The 24,492-nt window shown below is 46.1% G+C and overlaps 1 protein-coding gene across 8 annotated transcripts in view; it reads right to left on the bottom strand.

Moving 5' to 3' along the window:
- The window catches only part of Svil (supervillin), a 217,831-nt gene that overhangs the window by 23,657 nt on the left and 169,682 nt on the right, over positions 1–24,492 (bottom strand). For all 8 annotated transcript variants that reach the window (XM_045148956.1, XM_045148957.1, XM_045148959.1 and 5 more), the window contains 10 exons: positions 13,560–13,707; positions 9,387–9,473; positions 9,210–9,296; positions 6,694–6,871; positions 5,045–5,217; positions 3,352–3,507; positions 2,310–2,446; positions 1,569–1,716; positions 1,296–1,441; positions 623–798 (listed from right to left, as the gene is read on the bottom strand). In XM_045148956.1, coding sequence (XP_045004891.1) covers positions 623–798; positions 1,296–1,441; positions 1,569–1,716; positions 2,310–2,446; positions 3,352–3,507; positions 5,045–5,217; positions 6,694–6,871; positions 9,210–9,296; positions 9,387–9,473; positions 13,560–13,707 — 1,436 coding nt within the window. The remainder of the gene's footprint in view (positions 1–622; positions 799–1,295; positions 1,442–1,568; positions 1,717–2,309; positions 2,447–3,351; positions 3,508–5,044; positions 5,218–6,693; positions 6,872–9,209; positions 9,297–9,386; positions 9,474–13,559; positions 13,708–24,492) is intronic.

Genomic DNA, 24,492 nt, shown 5'->3' with positions numbered 1-24,492 from the left:
ACCTCTGCCTCCCGAGTGCTGGGATTAAAGGCATGCGCTACCATGCCTGGTTTTTAAAAATATATATATTTTGATACTCATGTTTCTTAGAGTTTGTGAGTATTCTGTTGACTTGTCAAAGCACCTTTAAAATGCCAAGGGAATATTCAAACTACAGTCATCATTTCAATATAATCTCTTTCCCTTCCCTCCACCCCCTAATGCATGAAGTCACAAACATCATCAACTGCCAAACGTAATCTGGGGTTCAGGGTTGCCCCTGAGATGCAGGAAAGCAGAAGAAAATGTGTCACCCTTACACCTTCACAGTGACAGCCGAGTTCTAGCCGCTCGCACGGGCGTGCCATTTGTTTACACACTGCTGTTCGACGCTTGCTGCCGGGGGCCCTGTCTCCTCACCTCACAGTAATCAACCGTCTGGCCAATGCCACGGCACCCACACTGCTGCAAGCTGGTGGAAGAAGGCCCTTGCTCTGTGACTGGTCACGATCAGAGCGTGCAAGCCTTTGTGACCCCTACGGTACCGGTACCGTGTGGGGAGAGGCGGGCCCTGAGTGTGGCAGGAGCAGCCCTGCCAAGGGACTCTGTGCACTGTGCGGTGCCGCGCAGGGGCCACGGGTACCTGGGGATGAGCGGGTTGCACTCCCCGGGGTCCAGCGGGTTGATGTCACAGTTGTCGTAGTCGAAGGTGCCGTTCCACAAGTGCTTGGCCAGCTGAAAGGCCACTTTGCGTTGTGCTAACGTGACTTCTTTCCCATGCCACACGTAAACTTCACTGCCAAAGTCAAACACCAGGACCTGGGGAGGCAGAGCAGGGTCTGTGAAGATCAAGGGGGTGCTCCAGGTGCCTGGGGCTGTCACAACACGCCGGCGTTTCCTCCTCTACCTCTCACGCCACCTGGAATGCCTGATTACAAGGTGATGCAAGCACATTCTCCTGTCTTCTTCCCTTCCTCCCCCACCCCTCTCTGTCTTGCTTCTCCCTCCACTGGCCCCCATGCACAGAGGGGCTGGGAGCCAGTGTGAGTTCGCTTGTGCACAGTTCCAAGGTGTCATCAAGGGCAGAGAGTGCACAGTTCTTATGCTTATATTAGGGGCTGATTATCAAGTTTTGCTGAATGAATGCTTAAATATAACGCTGTTTCTTATCTCCACATACTATACAGTACACACATACGCTTGTGAAAGAGAAGACATGCCTAAAAATATACTTTCACGATCTTCCGCCGAATCCATGCTGTCTACTTTCTAGGGCAGGCCTGGGCACACCCTGTCAGTGTCTTGGAAGCCTGTACCTCTTTGGGTCGCAGAAGGGAGCACTTCGGAATCTTTCCCCAGTAGTCGTCATCAGGAACAAGTTTATCCTCCATCAAGCGGTAGATGCAGTTTGTTTCGATGATGGCGGTCTCATACAGTTCATCCTCCTTCGGGTCTCCGGCAGCTATGGGGCAAGAATGACAGGAGAGCCTCGTATGTGACATCAGAAAGTGGCTGGCTTGGGAGAATCAGCTAAGGGAGAAGACAGGAAATCCATGTCTCCTCTGGTCTGAGATACAGTGAACTCTTACACTGGTAACTGTTTTGGCCGCCCAGGAGCTTCCAGAAGTCTTTGGCTGCATGAGTGTGGGTGTTGATTCCTTCCTCGATGGTTTGGATGTACGTAGCTCTACAACCAAGTTCCCGCTTAGTCTGAATTAAAGTCGCGAGTTCGGAGGCCTAAACAGAGAGACGGCCGTGGTCAGCTGCATAGCAAGACCAGCATGTGAAACAAGAAGCGGCGGGGGTGGGGGGGAGAAAAAGAGAGAGAGAGAGAGAGAGAGAGAGGGTGCTGGAGGACACCAGCTGTTGAACATTCTCAATAAAGTCAAGAAAACACAAGTGTAGAACCTTATTATCAACTTGTTAGAGCAACACTTCTCAGTTTCCAATATTCAAATGACGACACATGAGGCTTTTAAAAAGTACCTATTCCTTTGGGGATTTACCCAACAAGGTTGTCATGCAAAAGGTCACTTGATGCTTCCCAGGTACTTGAAATAGACAGCTTTGGAGGGTGCCACCCCACCACTCACTCAGAAGTATCAGTGGACTGTGGTCTCAAATGAGAGATGCAGACCGTGGCCCTAAGGCCCTCCACTTCAGCATCTCAGGAAATCTTCACACAGCCAGGAAGACATGCTAACTGTCCTGTCCTGCCTGACTGAACCACTGTGCACAGGGGAGCGTGGTAGGAGCGGATGGCAGGTCGTACATCCCACAGGTGTGTCGGGAAGATGGGAACTAAGGCATTTCGTCCCTCAGATACCCACCTTTGCCTTCTCGATGACGTTGGCGAACTCTCCTACCCACAGGAAGCAGTGCTGGGGAGACAGCAGAAGGAAGCAGTCCCCACTGTTGAGTGACGAGGCACGGGGTTCCACCAGCCGGGTCTGCACATGTCTTCTTCCTGCACACAAGCCCAGAGTCACTGATGGCCCAGGCACACCGGGACCCAGGCACCCAGGATGGATAGATATATCCTCTCTATAAACTCCCAGTGCCGACAATTCTGGATCACCAATATGAATGCCCACATCCAGCAGAGCATGCAGGGATTTAAGCCAGGCCATGAGGAACATCAGTGACTCTCTCTGGCCGCTATGCTGCTTAGGGTTACCATCGGAATGTTTGTTGCGTTGTCCGTATGACTACGCTAAGGTTCTCCCATCCTGGGAAATTAGCGGACACACCTCTCTCCTTTCACCCTCCTACTGCCTTTTCTCCACCCTCCTGACCACCTTCTGGACTTCATATCCAGCTACACTGCACCTTCCCAGAGGCGCTCCCTTCTCTGGTATCCCCTGCCCCCACCGCCAAGAACAGCTGGACAACATCAGCCTTGTGCCGCTTTCAGCACCTTCTAAGTGACCCACTGATTTGCAGCTTTCTCGGTTGCGCATGGGGACGATTGGAGTCTTTCACTCCTCTTTCACACACACCAAAGAGGAAGCAGGTTTGCAGAAACACCAGAACCCTGGGCCGAGGTGGAGGGCAGATCATGCACCCACCCTCCTCTCCGTGATCTATCCACAGGGCTCTTAGGAGGCAGTGGGACCCCCCTCCTCTCGGCCTGGGCCTTCTGTGGTCACGGTCAACAGCCCAAGGCAGCCAGGAGAGCGCAGTCTCTATCTACCACAGAGAGAGCTGAAGAGAAGTTATGTAAAGAGAAACCTTGGTACAAAGTACATGGGAACCGCTCAGAAAACAGGCCTTTCCTTCCCAGGGCGGCAATAAAAGATATAGCTGGGATTGCTACTGTGGCCAGAAAGAAACCACTGGTCACCACAGTTCCTGCAGGCTGCTCAGAAATACCTTTAATCTGTAGCAGCATCAGCTTCTTGTAGGGCACTGCGCTGTTGTTGGAGTTCTGCTCCGTCAGGTTGACGCTCCGCAGGCTGACGTTGCTGAAGTTCTCCTTACTGGCTAAGCCTGCCAGAGTGACTTCCGAGAAGTTGGAGTTGGACGACACTGGGGGTGTTGAAGAAGAAAGGCGGGGTGAGGGTGGGGAGAGCAAGGCAGTCGGTAGAAGGAACACGGTTCCTCGGTGGACTCGAGTGTGAGCGTCTGTGCTATTCCGCGTTTGATCGCTATGTGAAGAATTCAGTGTAGCCTGGAAGGCATCACGCATGGTTGGCAAGTGCCACACACCTCACCACGCAGAGGGCCACACGAGAAACTGCGGGAACCTGCTATTGCAGCATGAAGCCGGGTGCTGAGGTCACTGCACCCAATTCCACGGCAAGCTGCTGGTAGCAGCTTACAGATGCCAGGGTGGGTTCCCGAGGAAGACTGGTAGACGTCTTTCTCCAACACTCTTGGTGTATAGAGAAAGGTGACATTCTGTGAGCATGATTGAGTTCTAACCTTTGCTGGAAGCAAAGTGTTCAAATGCATAAGCTATTTTGAGGTCCTTTGCTCCTGAACAGCAGGCGGCTGGGTTTTCACAGTTGCCACATTCCAACCACTGACACCCACAGGCATGTAGCCTGGGCAAAAGTACGTAAAACTTGTCGATAAACTTTCAATGCTTCAACTTATTGTCTAAACAAATGTATATGCTGGGACAAAATTCAGACATCAATTTCACTGAAACTGGCTTTTTACACTGAAATAATAAAGCACAACTTGACACAAAATGGCATAGTGATTTGAGAAATATTTTCTTAGTAACCTAGCTATCATAAAAAAATTCAACCATTTCACCTGAATCCTGTTTCGTTTCTTATTTTCCTTTAAATTTTTGGAGACATAGTCCAAGCTGGACTGGAACTTGGATCCTCCTGTATCTACTTGCTGAGTATGACATTATATGAGTATACTACTATGCCCAGCAAAACACACTAAGAAAAACCTTAGGAAATCAGTTTATAAATGCTACAGAAAAATAAAAATTTTAGTTAAGCATTCAAATATCAGAATTATGCCTGTCATTATCTCTGCCACCAGGAAACCCAGTTTCACAGCAGTGGAACATCACATCCTGGGCCAGATAAAGACAAAGCCAAATGGCTTCCAGTGGGGACCCAGCTCCTCACTCCATTCCTGACCTTATCCCAAGTCCCCCACTGCATTCCACTAACTCTGAGCAGCCTGAGAGGCCTCTCTGGAGACCATTTGAAGACATTCATTACAAACTCTAGTATTAGGAAAACAGTTGGGGTATCTATAAGAAATATCTTAATTTGCTCTTGAATAATAGGAACTGGAGAATCATTGTGTTTGAGTTTTTTCCAGGGCTGAAAATGGATTGAATTACAAAGTTCATAAACATCTGCTGAGGCCAAACTCAGGAAAAGAACCTAAATTTTAATGGTCCTACCTATCAGATAACCCTTGCTGTACAAATTTATGTGAAAAAAGAAAAGCTTTAAAACCTCCACCGGCGTATATATGTACATGCAAATTTACTGTGAGCACCTTCCCTGGCCTTTGCAGACAACAAGGCAGAGTTAACCAGCAGGGAAGGCAGCCCTGCCCGAGGCCGGCGGTGGCTCCCGGCACTCACTCTTATCCACTTTCATCCGCTTGGACTCCATGAAGGCGACGTTTAGCCTCTGCTCCGTGTACTCCTGAAGGAGGTCTTCCCTCGCTGCTAGCATCTTCAAGGGGTTCTTGGAAGCCTGGACGTGGCGCTTGGGCCTGACTGCACGCTTATGCTCTGCCACAGAAGACGTCAACCTGTGGGCAAAGTGGGGCAGTCTCAGGCTGCGACAGTCACGCTTGGCTTACTGGGGTTCTTGGAGCCTGGATAATGATGGCCACTATTTTTTTTTTACATTTTATTTATTTATTTATTTGAGAGGGAGAGAGAGCGTGAGAGAGGAAGAGGCAGATAGAAAGAGAGAATGGGTGCACCAGGGCTTCCAGCCACTGCAAATGAACTCCTGAAGCATGTGCCACCTTGTACTTCTGTCTTACACAGAGACATGGTAGGAGGATGTTGGTGTGGTCTGCTTAGCCTATGTGGCCCTGCTTCTGGTGATGATACGTAAGTTTTCTTTGAGGGACCCATCTCACTCCACCCTTCCATCCTTTCATGGCTGGGGTGGAAAGACTCTAGACCTAGCTCCAGTTGATCAGCATTTTGTCCACATGACTGGTTTGGAATAGACTTAGGATTCAAGTTGGAGCAATAAAGAGCAAAGGTAGAATTTGATTAGAAGTGAAGCTGAACCCTAAGCTGGCCAAGTTGGTGTCCTGTCCATTTTTTATAGAGGTGGCCACCTTCCCTGGTTACAGCTGGATCAAGAGAAAAGTGAGTTATGGGAAGACAGGCCTTGGAGAGGCCATACTGTCACTAGCCTCTTGAAGCTGAGGTCCCACTTGCATGTTTCAGTGAATGAACTGGTAAAATCTTTCCAGACTTTTCTTTTGCTGGTCAGTTACTTTATGTATTTTCCTGTCACTTGCTACTGATGGACTCCTAAGACCATAACACCTTGTCTTGGGTATTTCATTATGTTCTTCTGTGAACAGAGACCTTTGGATGTTGCTGAGAAAACCCTAGATGTATCAACTTTATCCAATAGTCCTTCCTGACTTTCTAGTTAATTGTACTAATCTGAGCTATTGTTATTGAAATACATTCAGTTATGAATAAGAATTCAGTACATCAGGGCTGGAGAGAGGGCTCAGGGTTAAAGGCACTTGTCTGCAAAGCTTTACAGTCTAGGTTTGAGTCTCCAGTAACCACATAAATCCAGATGGACAAAGTGGCAAAGGTATCTGGAATTCATTTGCAGTGGCAAGAGTCCCTGGAGTGCTCATACGTAATACTCTTTCTGTTTCTTTCTCTTTCTTGTCTGTCTCTCAAATAATTAATAAATTTTAAAAAATCCAATATGTCAAATGGAACAGGTATAGACATCTCTATGGAGTGATGTCAACCTTTTATAATACTGCAAAAAAATCTTTGGGTGATAGGAAAAATTGGGTGACACTGTTTTTCAGGACTAGAGGAAACACGTGTGATGCATGCAATCTGCCTGTCTGCACATCCAGAGGACGAGGTGTAGTTGGATGTAGCCGGAGGTGCTGGGCTGCGGCTCCACAGCAGCCATGCACCTGCAGCAGAAGCTCCTGCTGAAGGAACTGGTGGGAGCAGGTGAGGAAAGCCTGCTCAGTAAAGGAAAGATGGAGACCACGATAACTCACTTGGGTGCATAAGGGTCGAAAATCACATCGAAGTCCTCGTCTAACTCCACGGGACTTTTCGGTATATTAGTATCCACACTGCGGTAGAATTTGGCAAAGGTTTCGTCATCATCCAACTTCATCACCTCCTTAACGGATTTGCCAGTGACGGTAAGGACCGTCTCTTGCATCCCACCAACTGTCAATAAAGAAGCGAGCAAACTTCAGGAGTTGTGTGAACACAATTACTCTAGGCCTTTTTTTTTTTTTTTTTAAATTTTTTGAGGTAGGGTTTCACTCTAGCGCAGGCTGACCAGGAATTCAGTATGTAGTCTCTGGGTGGCCTCAAACTCATGGCAATCCTCGTGCCTCTGCCTCCCGAGTGCTGGGATTAAAGGCGTGCGCCACCACGCCTGGCTTCTCTGACCCTATTTTGCATGACTCTAAAGATCTTTGCCTCCGGGAGTGGAACACACGCTGCATTCACATGCAGTTCTGTGGCTTTCTGCAGGGCCCTTGCTTGCCTTTGCACCTAAGGACTTCTTCCCATCTGTGTGAACCTCACGCAGTGAAACCATCCAGCAGGAGGGAGTCTGACCTGGCTCACGCAAACAGGCGAGCATTTCTGAACATGATCTGGTTCTACTAGAGGGGCAACTAGCTTCAGCCTTGCTCCATCCTGAGGTTTGGCAAACTTTTCCTGCAAAGGACCAGGCAATATTTGAGGCATTGAATGGAGAACCACACAGCCTTGGTTATGACTACTCAATCCTGCTGTTGTAGTACAAAAGTGGCCACTGACATTAGGTTCACAAATGATATAGCTATGTTTCAATAAAACTTTATTTACAAAAGCAGGTGGAGTATTGGATTTGGTCATGGTGTTTGTTTGTCGACCCATGAATTTTATATGTGCATAAAAGACTTCTCATTGTTAGTATTTCTAGCCCAGTCACTTCAGTTACTATATTATACTTTTTTATATTTCTGCTGTTTAGTGCTATTTGTATAATTTCAACCTTCGAGAGGTCACTATAAATAATAAGAACCCTACTATTTTGTACTTGACAAATGTTTATTTGTATTTGATAAATATTTATTTATTTACGATGGAGGGAGGGTGGGAAAGAGAGAGTGAGAAATGTTCACCAAGGTCTCTTACTGCAAATTCAAGATTCATGTGCCACTTTGTATGTTTGGCTTCATGTGAGCACTGTAGAATCAAACCTGGGCCAGTAGGCTTTACAAGCAAGCACCTTTAACTACTGAACCATTTCCTCAGCCCAAATAGACTTTTTTTTTTGGCTTTTCTTTTTTTTTATTTTTTTAATTTTTATTAACATTTTCCATGATTATAAAATATATCCCATGGTAATTTCCTCCCTTCCCACCCCCCAAATAGACTTTTTAATTCAAGAGATAAAATGCTGTTTTTGCACATATCATCCTATAATAGACAGGGATGACTTTATATTGAAATATTCATTTTCATATCTGTTTACTAGGACTTTATTTTGGACATCATTTGTATTTTTAAGAAAAAAGTATTAGCTTTTATTAACCTTTACCTTAATAAAAACTGATACATGCAATTGAAAGTTCACCCATGGTCATGTTAGAAGCCAAACCACTAAATCACAATTTGATTAGCTGACATCCCAAGGTGTAAATTCAGGGACAAATGCATTATTGGGAGTCCCCAAATCACAACATCATCAAGTGAATCAATTTGATAATCTTTGTTGTGTGTGTGTAAGTTACTAAAGATATAATAGAAAGGAGGTGAAGTGATCATAGTTAGGATCTGGAGTGCCATGTGTGGTGGTTCACACTTGTAATCCCAGCATTTGGGAGCTAGAGACAAGAGGATCAGGAGTTCAAGGCCATCAACTGCTATATAATGAGTTCAAGGCAAGCTTTGGCTACATGAGACCTTGTTTCAGATTGTCATGCCACTTTTTGCATCTGGCTTCATGTGCGTGCTAGGGAATTGAACCCCTGATTAGCAGGATTTACAAGCAAGTGACTTTGACCACAGAACCATCTTGTGGCCTTGTGTTTTTTCAGAACAACAACAAAAAAGTCACAATCAACTTAGCCTAAGCAAACAACAACAAAAACACACTAAACACAACCTCCCACAAAAATCTCAAAAGTAAGTTAGAGCAAACATAAATAAACGAGTTAGGACTTAGAGATTTTTGAGGGAGGAGCAAGGTTTCAGGAGTTTCTTTTAAGGATTTTCTTTACTACTCACTGAAAATACAGGGGCTGGGGAGATGGCTCAGATGTTGAAGTTATTTGCTTGCAAAGTCTGTTGGTTTGGGTTCAGTTCCCCAGTACCTACATGAAGCCAGACGCTCAAAGTGGTGCATCATCTGGAGTTCATTTGCAGTGGCAAGAGGACCTGGTGTGTCCCTTCTCTCTCTCTCAAATAAATTAAACATTAAAAATTAAAAAAAGAAGATACAAACCCAAACCAAAGTGGGTGCTTTAGGAGCCTAAGCCAAGGCTTTCCTCTGGCTTCTGGCACATACCTTTGTTATTCAGCCTTCTGAGGAAGGTTTCCAGCCTGTCCAACTTCAGGTCTGATTCCAGCTGCATATCTGGCCTGGCTTCAATATCTAAGCAAACAGAAACGATCACTGAGAAAACGCCACTGGGGACTTGGCTATCAGAAACTCGTGGTGTACGGGGACCTGTGGGGGTCATACCTTCCAAGGGTTTAGAAACTGGAGTGGTGCCTCGTGATTTGCAGACGGGGGATGCAACTGGAGTTATGGCAGTGGGTGACGCCAGACCTGTGAACACACAGAGGGGCAATTGAACAGCCTGGAAAATTACGCGTGGAAATGTGTAGGACCTGGTGCTTCTGCATGAACCTCAGCTTGGCTTAGACCAGAAAACACATATGAGTTCACACGTAGGCATGGGTACATTGGGTGGGTACATAGGACAAATGCACTGTACCCAGGGTTTTACTGTTTCTAACAAGTAGGCAGCTCATGAGATAATATTCCAATGTGAACAACAAATGCATGGGAATCCATACTCATGACACAAAAATGGAATAAAATAGTGTGCAAGGCAGTCGGAATATACTGGAACAAATGAAGTTCTGAGTGGAGTGCTGACGGCCTTTTTGGAGTGGCAGGCGCCATGGTGCCAAAAGAAAGAAAACTTGAGCCACGTCCCACAGACGAAGTTAAACATGGGATGCATTATACTAGCCAGCAAGTTGCCCTGGGACCTGGAGTTTTCTCTGGCTGAGGGGAGGAGTGACAGTCTGGGCTTGTGAGCATTACATGGTTAATAATCCAGAGTTGTGACCTGTTGGAAGAAAGAGGAGGATATGCATCAGACTCATTTGGAATTGTTGGAGGGTCGGGTGAGCCTGGAAACCAGTGCTGAAGTGTTTTCTATGTGCTTCCTGAGAAGCAGGATGGGAAAGGTTTAAGAGGGTGATGCATGGAGAAAGCTTCTAGTTGGAATAAGAATATGTAATGAATAGAAAGGTGAGGGCTGGAGAGATGGATCAGTGGTTAAGGCGCTTGCTTGAAAGCCTGACTGCCTGGGTGTGATTCCTCAGTACCCATGTAAAACCAGATGCACAAAGTTATGCATGAATGTGGAGTTTGTTTGCAGCAGCTGGAGGTTCTGCTGCATCCATTCTCTCTCCCCTTCTCCCTCTCTCTCTCTCTCCTTGCACTTTGAAAGGAAAAAAAACTAACATCATCAAGGAGCAGAACGAGAAGCCAATGCTCTTCGTATTGTTTTGTGATGCGCATGAAATCTGTAGAGTGCAAGCCCCCCTTAATCATCTGTTAGGACAGCAGAGAATATGTTAGTTAGTTTCACCTACAAGGAAAGATACATGAGTAAGTTACTCAGCTCCTCCCTCCTGTGAGCTGGAGAGGCAAGTATGCATTAAAAACTTAAGAAAAAAAACTGGTAAGTGGCTTAAAATTAGCATTCTGGACAATATTCTGGAAATATGACTGAATATAGATTTGCATGCATACTACTGGAAATATACAAATGTACACGTTATTGATCACACCTGCAAAAGGTTCAGCTCAATGAGAAAGTAAGCTTTCTTGAAAAATGATGGAATATAAAATTTGGAGTCATTCCTGAATAGGACAGTCATCACGTACTAAAGAGGAGCTTGGGAAAAATCATAAGAGCTCATTAGCATAGAACCCCTTACCTCTGACAGCCAATAACAGCATGACTTAGAATGAGAAAGCAACTAGCCGAATCTGACCTTCTACTAGCTGGGCGCTGGCAAATCCTGAGACTGTGGCGCCCCCTGCTGCCCACTCAGGCTGCAGTGCATGTAAGATTTCTGGGAAGTGGGAACTGGCTTTTCCAGCTAGGGAGGACTTTTCCATATTACGGCAGGGAATATAAATGTGACTTCCAAATGTTAATAATGAACCAACGCTCTCCCCAAGCCCCTTTTCAATGACTTCTAGAAGCAATACACAATAGCTGACACTCTGGGAATATTTCCACTTCTCTCCTATTCACTGGCTGGCTTTGAGTCCCTTTCTTCCTAGATGCTACAGAAATCTCATCCAGAGCTAAGTGCTGCATAGAGGTAAGAATATCAAGAAGGGTGAATGTCCTACAGAAAGTGGAGGAGCACAGAGCTTCTGGAGAAAGAATGAAGCCCAGGGTGGGGCCAGCTTGCCACCTGCTGGGTGCTAACTCTAGACTGATGGCTGAATGGTGCCATTAAAACTTGAGAGATGAGAAAATTTGGTGGCTACAGTGTTGGTTATTTGATTCTGCAGTGAATGCAAATCTGATACCATATTATTGCAGACCAAAAGAAAAAAAGTTCACATAAGCTTATCAGCCAGTAGGTTTAATAATGAAATGAAACACAGTGTTTTCATTAGATTAAAAGCACCAGAAAATGATTTCCTGGGTAAGTCACACAGCACCTGTTAGATGAACACTCGTGATTTATGCAGGACAATGGGAATAAAAAAGCATCCACTGAGGAACTCTTTAAGTATTCAGACCTGCACAAGAGTAGAGCTGCTTTCTCTGATGTCAGTGTGGACTAGACCAGGGCACAAGGGACACATTCACTTACAAATACAGTATGATTCTTCAAATGGGCAAGGGAAAAAACAAAGCATGCTATTATTATCAGGATAAAATTTGTAAGACTTGAGCTCTGATTCAAGTTGCCATGTCCCAATTGAGGTACTCAACCTGTACCCCAACATCTGCTTTTGTTAATGGGGGCGTGGGCTGAGCTCACATTCAGGCATGACTACGCAGCTCCGTGTGTGACCTGAGGAAGACAAGTAACTACTGCTTCAGCCTGCGGGAGTATATTGTCTTCTATTGTCCTCAGACAATTCCAAGATTAAATGAGAGCACAGTTTACAAAGGATACTTTCACTAAGATTCAAGCCAATCTTCCTTGTTTCTGCAAACATCACTTAGGTGCCTACAAAGACTTAGGTTTTATTCATCAGAGTGAACACTGGCAGAGGTCTGAGGAAAAGCTAAACCTGTAAATGAAATGTTAAGACCAAGAGAATGTGCAACTTTAGATTTGGGGAATCTACATTTATGCAGTAGCTTGAGAAGTGAAGTCATAGGCATGCAGATAGTGAAGGGATCCTAAAATTTAACCATGCCCCACAGGACATGAAATCAACTCCCAAACATTCCTGCTGAGACTCAAAGCTCTCCAGAGATGGCTAGTCATGTGTCATGTCAGTCAGCTGGAACCCTGACTCAAAGCAGGTGTGATGCCTGCATTGCAGAGACATGACCTGGGAATTGAGAGCTTCTGCTATGTGTCTATTAAAACATAATTGCAGGGGCTGGAGAGGTGGCTCAATGGTTATGTGTGCTTCCTGCCCAAGCATGAGGGCCAGAGACTGCCAGAGTTTGAATCTCCAGATCCTATGTGAACATCTGGGCGAGGTCACACGTGACTGTCACCCCAATCCCACAGGTAGAAGAACCATCAGAGGCTCACAAGCTTCAGCGTCAGAAAAGAGACTCTGGCTTTAAACAGACCAGGCTGAAGAGCGATGGAGGAGGATACCTGATGTTCTACTCTGGTCACCATTGGCAAGCGACCCCTGCTGCAGGTGAGTATATGGGGTTCCACACTGCACCTCACCAAATGACCTTTGTAATCCAGAGAAATATATCCAGAGGGATAAAGGAAGTACCTTATGAGAAACAGAAGATGAACTGTTTTTTGCAAAAACTTATCACCAAAGGCCAACTTGTGGATAGCTAAATGTCAGTTCATAAGAAAATGGAAACTGGGCTGGAGAGATGGCTTAGCGGTTAAGTGCTTGCCTGTGAAGCCTAAGGACCTTGGTGCGAGGCTTGATTCCCCAGGACCAATGTTAGCCAGATGCACAAGGGGGCGCACGTGTCTGGAGTTCGTTTGCAGTGGCTGGAAGTCCTGGCATGCCCATTCTCTCTCTTTCTCTCTCTGTCTGTTGCTCTCAAATAAATAACTAAAAATTAAAAAAAAAAAAAAAGAAAATGGAAACTATCTAAAATCAACTGTTGGAATGAAAGTGTTGAAGAATTCTTAGCAGATTTGGATTTGCCATTGCTTTTAGAATCTACGATTGCGCTCAGTTTCCACATGTGCAATTTGTGAAATGCTGACAAACTGAATCATAATTCCCACTTGGAGGATGACACAAGATGATTGTGAAGTACTCAGAAGGAATATCCCCAAACCCATCCAAAAGTCATCGACACAACGTCCGTACAGGTAAAAATGTAAAAGCCATGGCTTTTTTTCCCCACTGAACTGTCCCATGCCCATGCCACCTCTGTGGGTGACCATGCCCAGACCAGGGCGCACGCACACGCGCACTGGCTCTGACCTTTCTTCACCATCCTGCCGGCCACGGTGAACTGGGTGGAGTCGTTGGCGGCCCCTCTGCCCTTCGTCTTCCAGGCCTCCTCCCTCACGGTGATGAGGTGCTTCCTCTCCTCGATGGTCATTTGGCTCTCCCGACTTTCTGTCACCCGCTGCTTGCACATGTACAGGACAGAAAATAAGAGAGAAATGATGCAGGTATGAACCTGAGCCTTGTAGCCACTCCTGAGTGGGAAAAAACATGTAAACAAACAATCGAACCGAAACAAAGTTTTCTATTTACTTATTGAGTTAAGCTTGGATCAGTTAATGGGGAATTTTACCCATACGTGCTTACAAACGACACGGACAGTTTGGAAAATGTTGTCCATGCCGGCTCCCCCAGAGTACGGGTGGCAACGGTGTAGGGAAAGCTGGGTAGGAAGAAGGGACACGTGGCAGTTTGCATCACATGGTCCCCATAGATTCACGTGCTTTCAACGGTCAGTCCCCAGCTAGTGGCAATTTGGGAGATGGAGCCTTGCTGGAGGAGGTGTGTGGTTGGGACGTGGCTTTGGTGTACAGCAGCCCAGCTCCCCCTTGCCAGAGCTCAGCTCTCACTCCTGCTGCTTGCTGCCAGCTACTGTGGCAGGATGTGATGCCCAGACTCTGCTCTGCCCTCCTTTCCCTGCTGCGATGAAACTTCCCCTCCAGACCGTACTTTCCTTTCCTCCCATCAGTTGCTTTGGTTGAGTGTTTTGGCCCAGCAACGTGAAGGTAACTATAGAAACGCTCCCCAGGGCTTCCCTGAGCGGGCCGTCCGGCAGGAGTGCTGTCTGAACAGTCCGCAGCTGGAAGACCCCAGGAAGAGGTTGTGGATGATCACATCACGCCTGTCACTGACAACGCACTGCATGGCTGACAGAAATGGCACAGCAGGGCTTCAGCAGCTAAAAGGTTCGAGCTGGAGTTCTAAGAAACCGTGTCTTTAATTTCTGGTCGTTGTGGTAAGCTTGTGGTTAGGAGACATGGTAGAGTCCAGGGGAGACCACAGGAGCAGAATCCCCAGGTGGCACTTAGGACTGGAATGAAACAGGGGGTGGGGCCAGGGTGGGAGGCAGCACCAGGTCAAGCCCGTCCGAGTGTGCTGGGGAGGGGTGGGGAGCCAGGCAGGGAGGAAGAGTAGGGGTGACGATCGTAGGTAACAGTGGGCTGGGAGTTACCCAAAAGTCAGCAGCACATAGGGTGTGTCCCTCTTTCCTCACAACACTCCTTCATGCACCACAGCACCTCTCTCTACAGCAGGGCACAGGGCACAGGGCATGGCAAACAGCCAGAGGTGAGGGCATGCGATGAAGGAACCCTGGGCAGGGACGACGAGAAACTCATCCTCTCAATGACAGAGAGGCCCCTTAGCTGTCCACCCAGAAGTCCCTCCAAGGACAAGGCTCCGAAAGCTGCCGCTGGCCCGGGTGTCCCTGGCTTCACTCAGGCTCTTCTTGGATCTGAGGGGTGCCACCTCACCGGGATGCTTACTTTCAAGCTGTATCTGGAATGTCTTAACTCCACCAGTTTCCCTAGCTTCCCATTCTTTACCAGTTGTTCTCCTTGAACAGGAAGTTGCCATAGCTCAAAACCATCTCAAAGTCTTCCCCTGACAGCCTGAACTAGAAAGGGCAGCCTAAGGGAAGACACATCCCAGCTGCTCACCACTATCTGCCCCCATGACTTTCCATCTCACTCGGGCAAGCCACAGTCCCTTCAGGGATCAATAGGAAGTGACTGGTAGATTCACAAAGGTCAGGAAGAGAGGATGGCACAGTTCATTATGGAATGCCAGGGACAATGGAAGATGGTGTAGGAAGGAGTTTCTGCTTCCTTCCTTCCTTCCTTCCTTCCTTCCTTCCTTCCTTCCTTCCTTCCTTCCTTCCTTCCTTCCTTCCTTTCTTCCTTCCTTCCAAGTTATACCAAATCATGCTAAAACTTGGGTAAAACTTGGTTTACTGTGAGCATGAACTTCAGCACCATCTAATCTCTGAGTGTTCCTTGCACAGGAAACTTCAGCAGACCATCAGAACCAGAAGTGATGCTGAGGTCCTTGGTGATTTAAGTGATACTGAAGATCTTTCCCTACAGAAGTATGACTATTAAATATGATGCGTAGTCCTGGTTTGGGTCCTACAGAGGTGGTATTAGAAGGGAAAGAATCGAGAGGATATTAACATAGTTCAAACACAGATGCGGGTGAGATAAGCATGACACAAATGTTGAATTCCTCCTGTTCATCATTGAATCACTGGGTCATCACTGTGGGCAAGAAAGTCTTTCACTTTAGGAAATGCACGCTGAAGTATTGGAACGGGCATGTCTCCACACTACTCAAGCTGCTTGGGAAGGGAAGATAAAAGTTATACACACTCACTGTCATAAGCACAGTCACACACAGTCACACACATAATAATCATACACTCACTCCCACAGTCATGTATAGTTAATCAGAGCAACACTCACTCCCATATGCAATAGGAGGGGCCAGAGATTGGTAGCAGGGTGAAGCAGGAGGAATAAATATCAAACACTGGTGGGTTGGCTGTCCCGTCTATTATGGAAACTTCTCAAGAAGTTTTCATTTCTTCCAATATGAAAGCTACAAAAAATTTAAAAACAATCTTTAACTTTTCCACCAAGCCTTGACAAGATGACCCAACTGCTAAGGAACTCTTGAATCACATACCCTTATTAAATAGACTATGAGGTGAACTTGCCAGGGAAGATCGCATAAAGGTCAAGAAAGAGAATAAGTTGTCTTTGAAAATGAAGTTTCAGGAGTGAAGTTTAATGAGACCAATATAGCAACTGGCTTAAAAGAGTTCCAAAAGACATGCAGAATGCCAGCAATGCTGGCCCTCCTAAGGCCCAGAGATCACTAGTTCTGTGATGAGGTCACTAACACATCTCCAAAGTGCAGGGTGCGGCAGTGGGGCGTGTCAGAATGACTCAGAAAAATGCTATCGTTGAGCCAACAATTCAATTCCCCAAAGCATGTGGGTTCTTGAGAATGTCTTCGTGCAGATAAAGGCTCTGAGCTCTGAGATGTGTCACTGCTGTTGAACTGGAAGCTTAAATATTTTGTCCTATCTTCTCCATGTGAGTCATGTAGAAAGATGTTCTTTCCCTCAAGTTTCTACTTGGCTATTTAGTGGCCTTGGATAGGGGCCCATAGTTCCTGCCATCTGACTTTACTTGCTTGGTAAGGAGTAAGGAATATGTTGTATATTAGAAGACTCTAAGAAAATTCAATTTGCCATTAGAACTCAAAATAAGAGAAAAATATATTAGGTGGGCATCTTTATCCCTTTGCTTTTTGGGAGGCTTAAAGTTTCATTGTTGTCTTTTTCTTTTTGTCTCTACTCAGTTTTTCTTTCCTTATTTGGAGAAAGATATAATAGAAATGACAGTAAGCATAGTGTCATGACCCAGGGTTAGTGGGCAGAACTTTAGGATCATTTGGAACAGTGAGAGAAAACAGAATATGGACAGAAATCCTAACACCATCTGGAATTCCTTCCTTTGAATACAAATGGCATCGACATAGTGGGAAAAGCCAGAGAAAACACAGAAAACTGCAGGCTTGCTTACTTCTTTTTGGTACTGGGGATTAAACCTACGTCCTTGCCCATGCCGGGCAGATACTCTATACATGAGCACTACCCCTAGCCTGGGTTTGATTACTTTTTAAATAAACTATACAATACATGAAGAACTAGCTGACAAGCTGGACTTTACTGAAATTACAACTTCTGCTATGACAGGGGCTTGAGAGATGGCTTATGGTTAAGGTGCATGCCTGTGAAGCCTATGGACCCAGGTTCGATTCCCCAGGTCCCATGTAAGCCAGATGCACAAGGTGGCACATGCATCTGGAGTTCATTTGCAGTGGCCAGAGGCCCTGGTGTGCTCATTCTGCCTCCTTCCCTCTCTCCCTCCCTCTCTCTCTACCTGTCTCTAATAAACGAGATAAACAAATAAATAAAAATAAAACATTTAAAAAACTGCTATGACAGACCCTTTTCAAAAGAATGAGATCAGCCACAGAATGGGAGAAAATATTTACAAAACATATCTGACAAAGGACTATTACCCAAAATATGCAAAAATTTCTTTAAAAAAAAATCTGTGTGAGTGTATGTGTCTGGTATGGCTGAATGTGGCGTGCTCATGCCACAGCGCATGCGGAGGTCAGAGGACAACCTCGGCTGCCAGGCCTGGCCTTCCATCTTGTTTGAGGCAGGGCCGCTCATTCGCCGCCGTGTGGGCCAGGCTAAGTGGCCCATGAGCTGCGGGGATGCTCCTGACCCTGTCCCCTGGCTTGCTGTAGATCTGAACTCAGGTCCTCACACTTATGTGACAAGTGCTTTAGTCACTGAACCATCTTCCTAGCCATGAAGGACCCTTGAAACACCAGAAAGATTAACAAATGGAAAAAGCTTGTAAACAGACATGTCACCAAAGAAGAGATCTGGACATGTTCAACAGCGTGCACCTTGAGAGACTTACGAATGGCATCAGTGAGGTGCTAGGATACATCCACAGGAAAGGCCAAAGCACAAAACACCAACAACAGCAAATGCTGACAGAGACACGAAGTTAGGAGGCAAGAGGAGCTCTTACTTGTGGCTTGCGGGATGAAATGATGCAGCCACTTTCAAAAGCAGTATGAAGGCTTCCTTTTTCTTTTTTCGCATGTGTGTTTATATGGATGTGGGTGCATGTGTGTGCGTGCCGGGGGGTGCACATGTGTATGTGTGCATGTGGAGGCTTCTCATTCTACTACTGATGGCCCTGCAAGAGCCATGCGATGACACTGTTGGTCACAGGGACCTGACACACCCAGTCTTGAGGGGGAGACAGAAGCAAGGGCCTGGAATGTCCCATGGATGGAAAGTGTTATTGGATTGAAGGTCTGGTCACCAGGGTCTGGAGCTCACGGTAGAACCTATGAGGTGGGGACTTCTGGAAGGAAGTTAAGTCCCCAGGGACATAACCTTAGAAGGAGACCGTGAAACCCTGGCTCCTCTCTCTCTCTCTCTCTTTCTCTCTCTCTCTCTCTGCCATGAGGTGAGCAGCCTGGTTCTGCCATGAGCTCTCTGACATAATGTTCTGCCTTGCCACAGGCTCAAAACCACAGAGCCAGCTGTGACTGTGCACCAAAAGTTCCAAAACCATAAGCCCAAATCAGCCCCTGTTCTCTATAAATGAATAGTCTCAAGTGTTTTTACACAGCAACAGCAAATGACAGTGACAGAGGCAGGTGGGAAGGGAGGAGTCTTGGGGGACAGTGGACGAAGCCACTGCTCACAGCCTCTAGGACACTCCAAGGGGACTACAACACAACTGTTAATCTTTTCTGCTTTTAAAATGATCACCTACTACCCAGCCCAGGGCAGATCTCCCCTCTGGGGCGGGGATCAGGTGATATACAGTGAGGACAGGGGTGGGGGCTGGGGGGTTCTCATTTAAATAGGACCACGGTAACAAGTTCATGTCAAATGTTCTCCTCCTGTGTGCCTTCTCCCCTGCCCATGCCCCAACCTGCTCCTACCACATCTGCCCACTCCATCAGGCTCAGCAGGACCAACATTTGTGCTGAGCAGCTGAGACCGGCACTGGTGCCTTTGACGGACTCCTCACTTAATTTGGGGTTTCAGATTTGGAGACTGAGAAGGCAAACTTTTCCCTATACTAGTTTCATGACTGGGGGGAGTTTATACATTGAGTTCACCTGGAAGTTGGGGCCAAGGATGGGGTGTGTATGGTCTGATCCTCAAAAAATATGAACTGATTTAAATACATGTACACACACACATGCCCACACGCATGCACACACGCACGCACACGCGCATACAACAAACACACTTCTCTTCTTCTGTACTGGCAAAAATGTTGCTTGTTCCCCAAACGGAGGATTTTTCCTTCCCCTACCACTCAGAAATTGCAATGAGGCTTAAAGTGTGTAAGCGTTTCCTCACCTGATTAACAGACACAAAGGACAGGTGTTTATGCGCAGCAGGTAGAGCAGGAGAATAACTAGAAGCATAAACAGGTTCCTATAGACCAAAGCGAGAGGAGGAGAGGTGAAAACAGGAGATTTACCGGGACATGGGATGGGGGAGGGGGAAGAAGAGGCAGAAAACATCTAACAAAGTTAATTTTCTCATTGCAATTTCAGTTCTCTACACCAGCCCTCCCCCTGAACGCCGATGCACAAACAAATCTGCATGGCGCAGTGCACACACCGAGTCAGTTTGGCACAGCAACCGGGTGAATTAACGGCAGATTGCTGCAGTACATGGAATATGCTTAGCCTCAGACACAGGACCTGGGACTGCCGTCGTCACTGCTAATGCTTAGCATGCATTATTACTTTCCTCAAGGTATTTTCTTTATCCGATTAAAAAAAATAATGTAAGGACACAGGATCGGCTCTCCACACTAGGTGAATCTTGAAGAGTACAAAAAAAGCACAAGGGAGGGCACAAGATGGCACCACCAGGGCTCTGAATTAGAGGTGTCCATGCCGCATCGAGAGGAAGTGTCAGCCCCCAGGAAGGTACTTCTGGGGAAAATCACTTATGCTTCAAGGAGAGGTGGCTGCCGCCTCATTAAATGACTACCACTTACTCAGTCCCTTCCGGGTTCTTTTGTCATGTTTCATTCAGTTAAAACCTTAGAAGGAACCAGTCAAAATTGCATATCACTGACCCAATTGTTTTCAGGTGATGTAGTCACCTGAGGCACTTCCATCCACCACAGCTTTATTTTAACATGCTACGTATGACTATGAACTGAGCATGCTCAGGAACATGCCAGGCCCTCTGTACATATGTGTGAACATATATATCAGTTTCCGCAGTCGAAGTCCCTTGCTTTCTTTCTACACAAAGACATGGCTTTGAGGAGTGTTTCTAGCACTCTCCTTTCATGCCAGCAATCTTCCCTTACTCTGGTAACGCCCGGCTGCGCTTTTCTGGGCTTTGTGCTCACCATGGGAAAACCACTTCATTGAGTTACAGAACACCTGTGTTAGAGTCAGGCTTACCCAAAGCAGGTTAGCAATGGCATTATCATCTGTAAATCCTCCTTCTTCCTACAAGTTACAAGAAACAGGAGACATAGCAGAAGGGAAGAAGAGTCTATTAGAGCGTCACCATCATGTCGTGCCTCGGAGGTCAGAAGCATGCATATGTGCACAGTCCACTGAGTGACCAGCAAGTGAACTCATTCCCTGAGGCAGAACCCTAACCAGTGATTCAGAAGTCATTCTACAGCCTCCCTCTCCCACCTAGCCTCCCTTCTTTTTTTTTTTTTTGTGGGAAAAAAGGTTTATTTTGGCTTATAGGCTCGAGGGGAAGTGCTGTGATAGCAGTAGCCTCCCTTCTTGAACTGGCTTCCCTCTCCCTTGCTGTAATTTGTAACTTCCATGACAGCAGGCAATTGCAGTATGGACAGAATCAAGGTGCCGTCCTAAAATTTTCAGTATTTTTTTTAGTGATATCCTAGATCTTAGCTCAGTTTATTGATCCCCTAAGGATAGGAGCTTCATAGCATAGCTCATTCCCACCCAGGGCTTAGAAACAGATTCAGGTTTGAAATAGCAGATTGATTTTATAATGAGCTTTATTTATTTATTTACAGGGAGAGAGAAAGAGAGAGAGAGAATGGGCATACCAGGCCATCAAGCTTTGTAAGCAAGCACCTTTAACCACTGAGCCATCTCTCTGGCCCCTATAGTGATTTTTCATTTCCTGGAGAAAGTCTTATATGCCAGATAACTTTCTGAGTAAGGACATGGATTTATCATATATGCCTTAACGCTGAGTAGACCAAGATAGGGCTGGAATTTAGGCATTTGGTGAAAATAAAGAACTGCAACATGGTAGTCACTTCTTATAACCTTATTTTCCTCTCTGACGGAATGAGCTATGCTGGAGGACACAGAGACAAACATGCTCCGGGAATATGCAGATGCAGTGTGGACCAGGCTGCCGTTGCTGCCAAATCATTTTTTAAAATTATTATTAATATTTGGTCTCTAGCACCAATTATATGTGATTTAGGAAGCACAGATGTTTAAGTCTGCTAGCCTGACCTACAGGAAACAAAGACGGAGAATACGTAGGATGGGTAGTGAGGAAGGGAGGTGGCATGACAAAAGCCTGAATGATTTCCACAGGAAGTGACAGGCAGCTGGGTGAGCAGTTAGGACCCTTAAATACCAGTCACCGACACTGTGTTTGGGGAGTAAAATGTGGCTTCAAATAACTGCTTCCAAGTTCCATTCTCCCTAAAGCTGAAATCTAAGAATAAAAACTTGGTTTTGCTTCTCCAAAGACAAAATAGAACTATATTACTATAGCTTTCCATACAAGATGTGGATGAGAACATCTCAACTTCCTTAACATTTTTGGATGGCTCCTTTGACAAATAAATCATATATATCTGTTGCTGTCTTGAGACAGGGTCTCACTCTGTAGGCCAAGCTGGCCTGGAACTCACTAGGTAGCCTAGGCTGGCCTTGCGCCTGCAGCAATCTTACTGCTCAGCCTCCTAAGTGCTGAGGTCACAGGTGTGTGCCGCCATGTCTGGAACTTTCAGTGGCTGCAGGAACAGTTACGTTACACTTATGCGGCCCCCACACCACGTTTCCAGGAAGGGCTAGCCACTATACTGCTGGGGGATTTTTTTTTTAAGGCAAGCCCAATAGACTGGCCTTTTTTATGTGAGAGAGTGAGAGGGAGAGAGAGAGAAAGACAGAGAGAGAGAAAGAAAGGAAAAGAGAGAGAGAAAGAGAGAGAGAGAATTGGCATTGTCAGGGCCTCCAGCCACTGCAATTAAACTCCAGACGCTTGTGTCACCTTGTGCATGTGGCTTACATGAGACCTGGAGAGTTGAACATGGGTCCTTATGCTTTGCAGGCAAGAACCTTAACCACTAATCCGTCTCTCCAGCCCATCTGCAGGGATTTTCATGAGTCCTGGGGGCGACTTCCTGAGCCCTCCCTTAGTGTTCTGCCTCTACCATATCCCATAGCTGCGACGCATGTGTCTATGTTCACCACACACCACGAGCTGACTGATGACTATGGTGAGTGCGTTCGGATGGATTCGGAAGCTGGGGGATAGGTGATCATAGAACCAGCCGCTCTCCACTCTGTGCAGTAAAGATGGAAGGTCATGGTACCCTCCCTATGAAGCTGTAATCCTCAGCCAAGTGCATCCAAGCCCATGCAGCAAGCCTTCATGTTCATGCACATTTCATGAGTGTCTTTCCTTCTCTGGGGCAGCATTCACACAGGGCACCATGGGCCACGTCCCAAGCACTCCTCAGCTGAGTGGGGTGGTCTCAAGAAAGACCAGGCTTTAAGGCTGGTGGGCTCAAATACACTGCCAGCCCTTGGGAAGAAAGGAACCAACAGGTTGCCAGAGGCCATCTGAAAACCACTTGACCTTAACAGAACTTGACACTTCCCGATGTAAGTGACAAAGGTCCAAAATAGATTGACTTATTTTAACTTCAAAGAGCTTGTTGTCTAGGCCCAATGAACTAGGCCACGGAGCAGCAGCAACAACAGCGAATCCACCACGCCTTCAGAACCCCACAGCATGCTTGGGACCTGGGGTGGCCCTTCATGCTACTTACAGGGCCAGTGCTTTGGGGCACTGGCTTTCCATCCCAAGGGCTAATGCAGGTCTCTCACCTTAGCAGTGTGTTTGAGAGACTCATTTTCATTTCGCAGCCCTTCTGGTACCAAGACAACCCCTTATTCTCCTAAGCATCAGTGCACACGCTGGGCTGTGTGTCCAGGGAGATCTACCTTGCTTTGAGCTTTTGGCTTCATTTTCACGTGGATGTAGGGGCTCTGCACCTCTCAAGGTGGCCAGTGTGAAGTGCCTTCTCATAGAGTCAACAGCTTTGCCACTGAGGTATGTGTTATAGTTATTCCCGAACCACTGATGTCAAGACTCTCTTTTTATTAATGTTTAGGAAAGCACTCTGCCACTGAGCTACCCTCTTCATCCCCAAGACTCTTTCAAAAAAAGTTTGTGGGCAATGGAGATAAATTACTTGAGGGACCCAGTTTTCTTTTAACTCAAAATTTCAATGTTACATGCATACTTTTTTTTTTTATTATTAACATCTGGTTACAGTTGAGAACATTGTAAATGGCTGAGAATGAAATGTCTTTAGTAATTCTCTTTAACACCATGTCTATCTCAAACTGGAGAATTCAAATACTTTTTAAGCATCCAATTATACTTGAGGACTTCACACATGGCTGGCGACTAAAGGTTCTCAGTAATTATCTTCATCGCCATGTATGTCTCAAAAACAGAGAATTCAAATTCTCATTCCAGTATCACCAATGTTGACAGAGTAATATCATATAACATAGTGTCAGGTCTCCTGACTCACTGTTCTGTGGGTGCAACTTGTTTTTATGTAAGTTTCTTAGACATGAATGTCACACACATTTATAAATTCTCTCTTCTACAATATATGTTTGAGAGGGTTTCTTACTCAGCCTAGACTCAAACTTCTGGACCTAAGTGGTTCTCCTGAGCAGTCACTTGTCCACTAAGTGACACTCTCAAGCAGCTGGAACCACATGCTATCGTATCAGGCTTCAGATGGTTGTTTTAGAATTAAAGGGGTCTGCGCAGGTGATGTAGTAGTGGGGATATCCTTTGCTATCTGAGTGCTTTAAGTCCTAGGGACTGGACAAGTGAATGTAGCTCAGGTTGGCTTTTTTTTTTTTTTTTTTTTTTTTTTTTTTTGCCTCAGCCAGGTAATGGAGGTGCCTGCAGAGGAGTCACCATCGGTTTAGGAAGCATGCAATAACTAGTCAAGGCTGGTCAGAATTACATTTTTAATTTAGCAACTCAGCATTGTACTTGCAT

The sequence above is a fragment of the Jaculus jaculus genome, chromosome 5 (assembly GCF_020740685.1).
Source record: "Jaculus jaculus isolate mJacJac1 chromosome 5, mJacJac1.mat.Y.cur, whole genome shotgun sequence".
Lineage (NCBI taxonomy): Eukaryota > Metazoa > Chordata > Mammalia > Rodentia > Dipodidae > Jaculus > Jaculus jaculus.
This window is presented reverse-complemented; position numbering and strand designations above follow the sequence as displayed.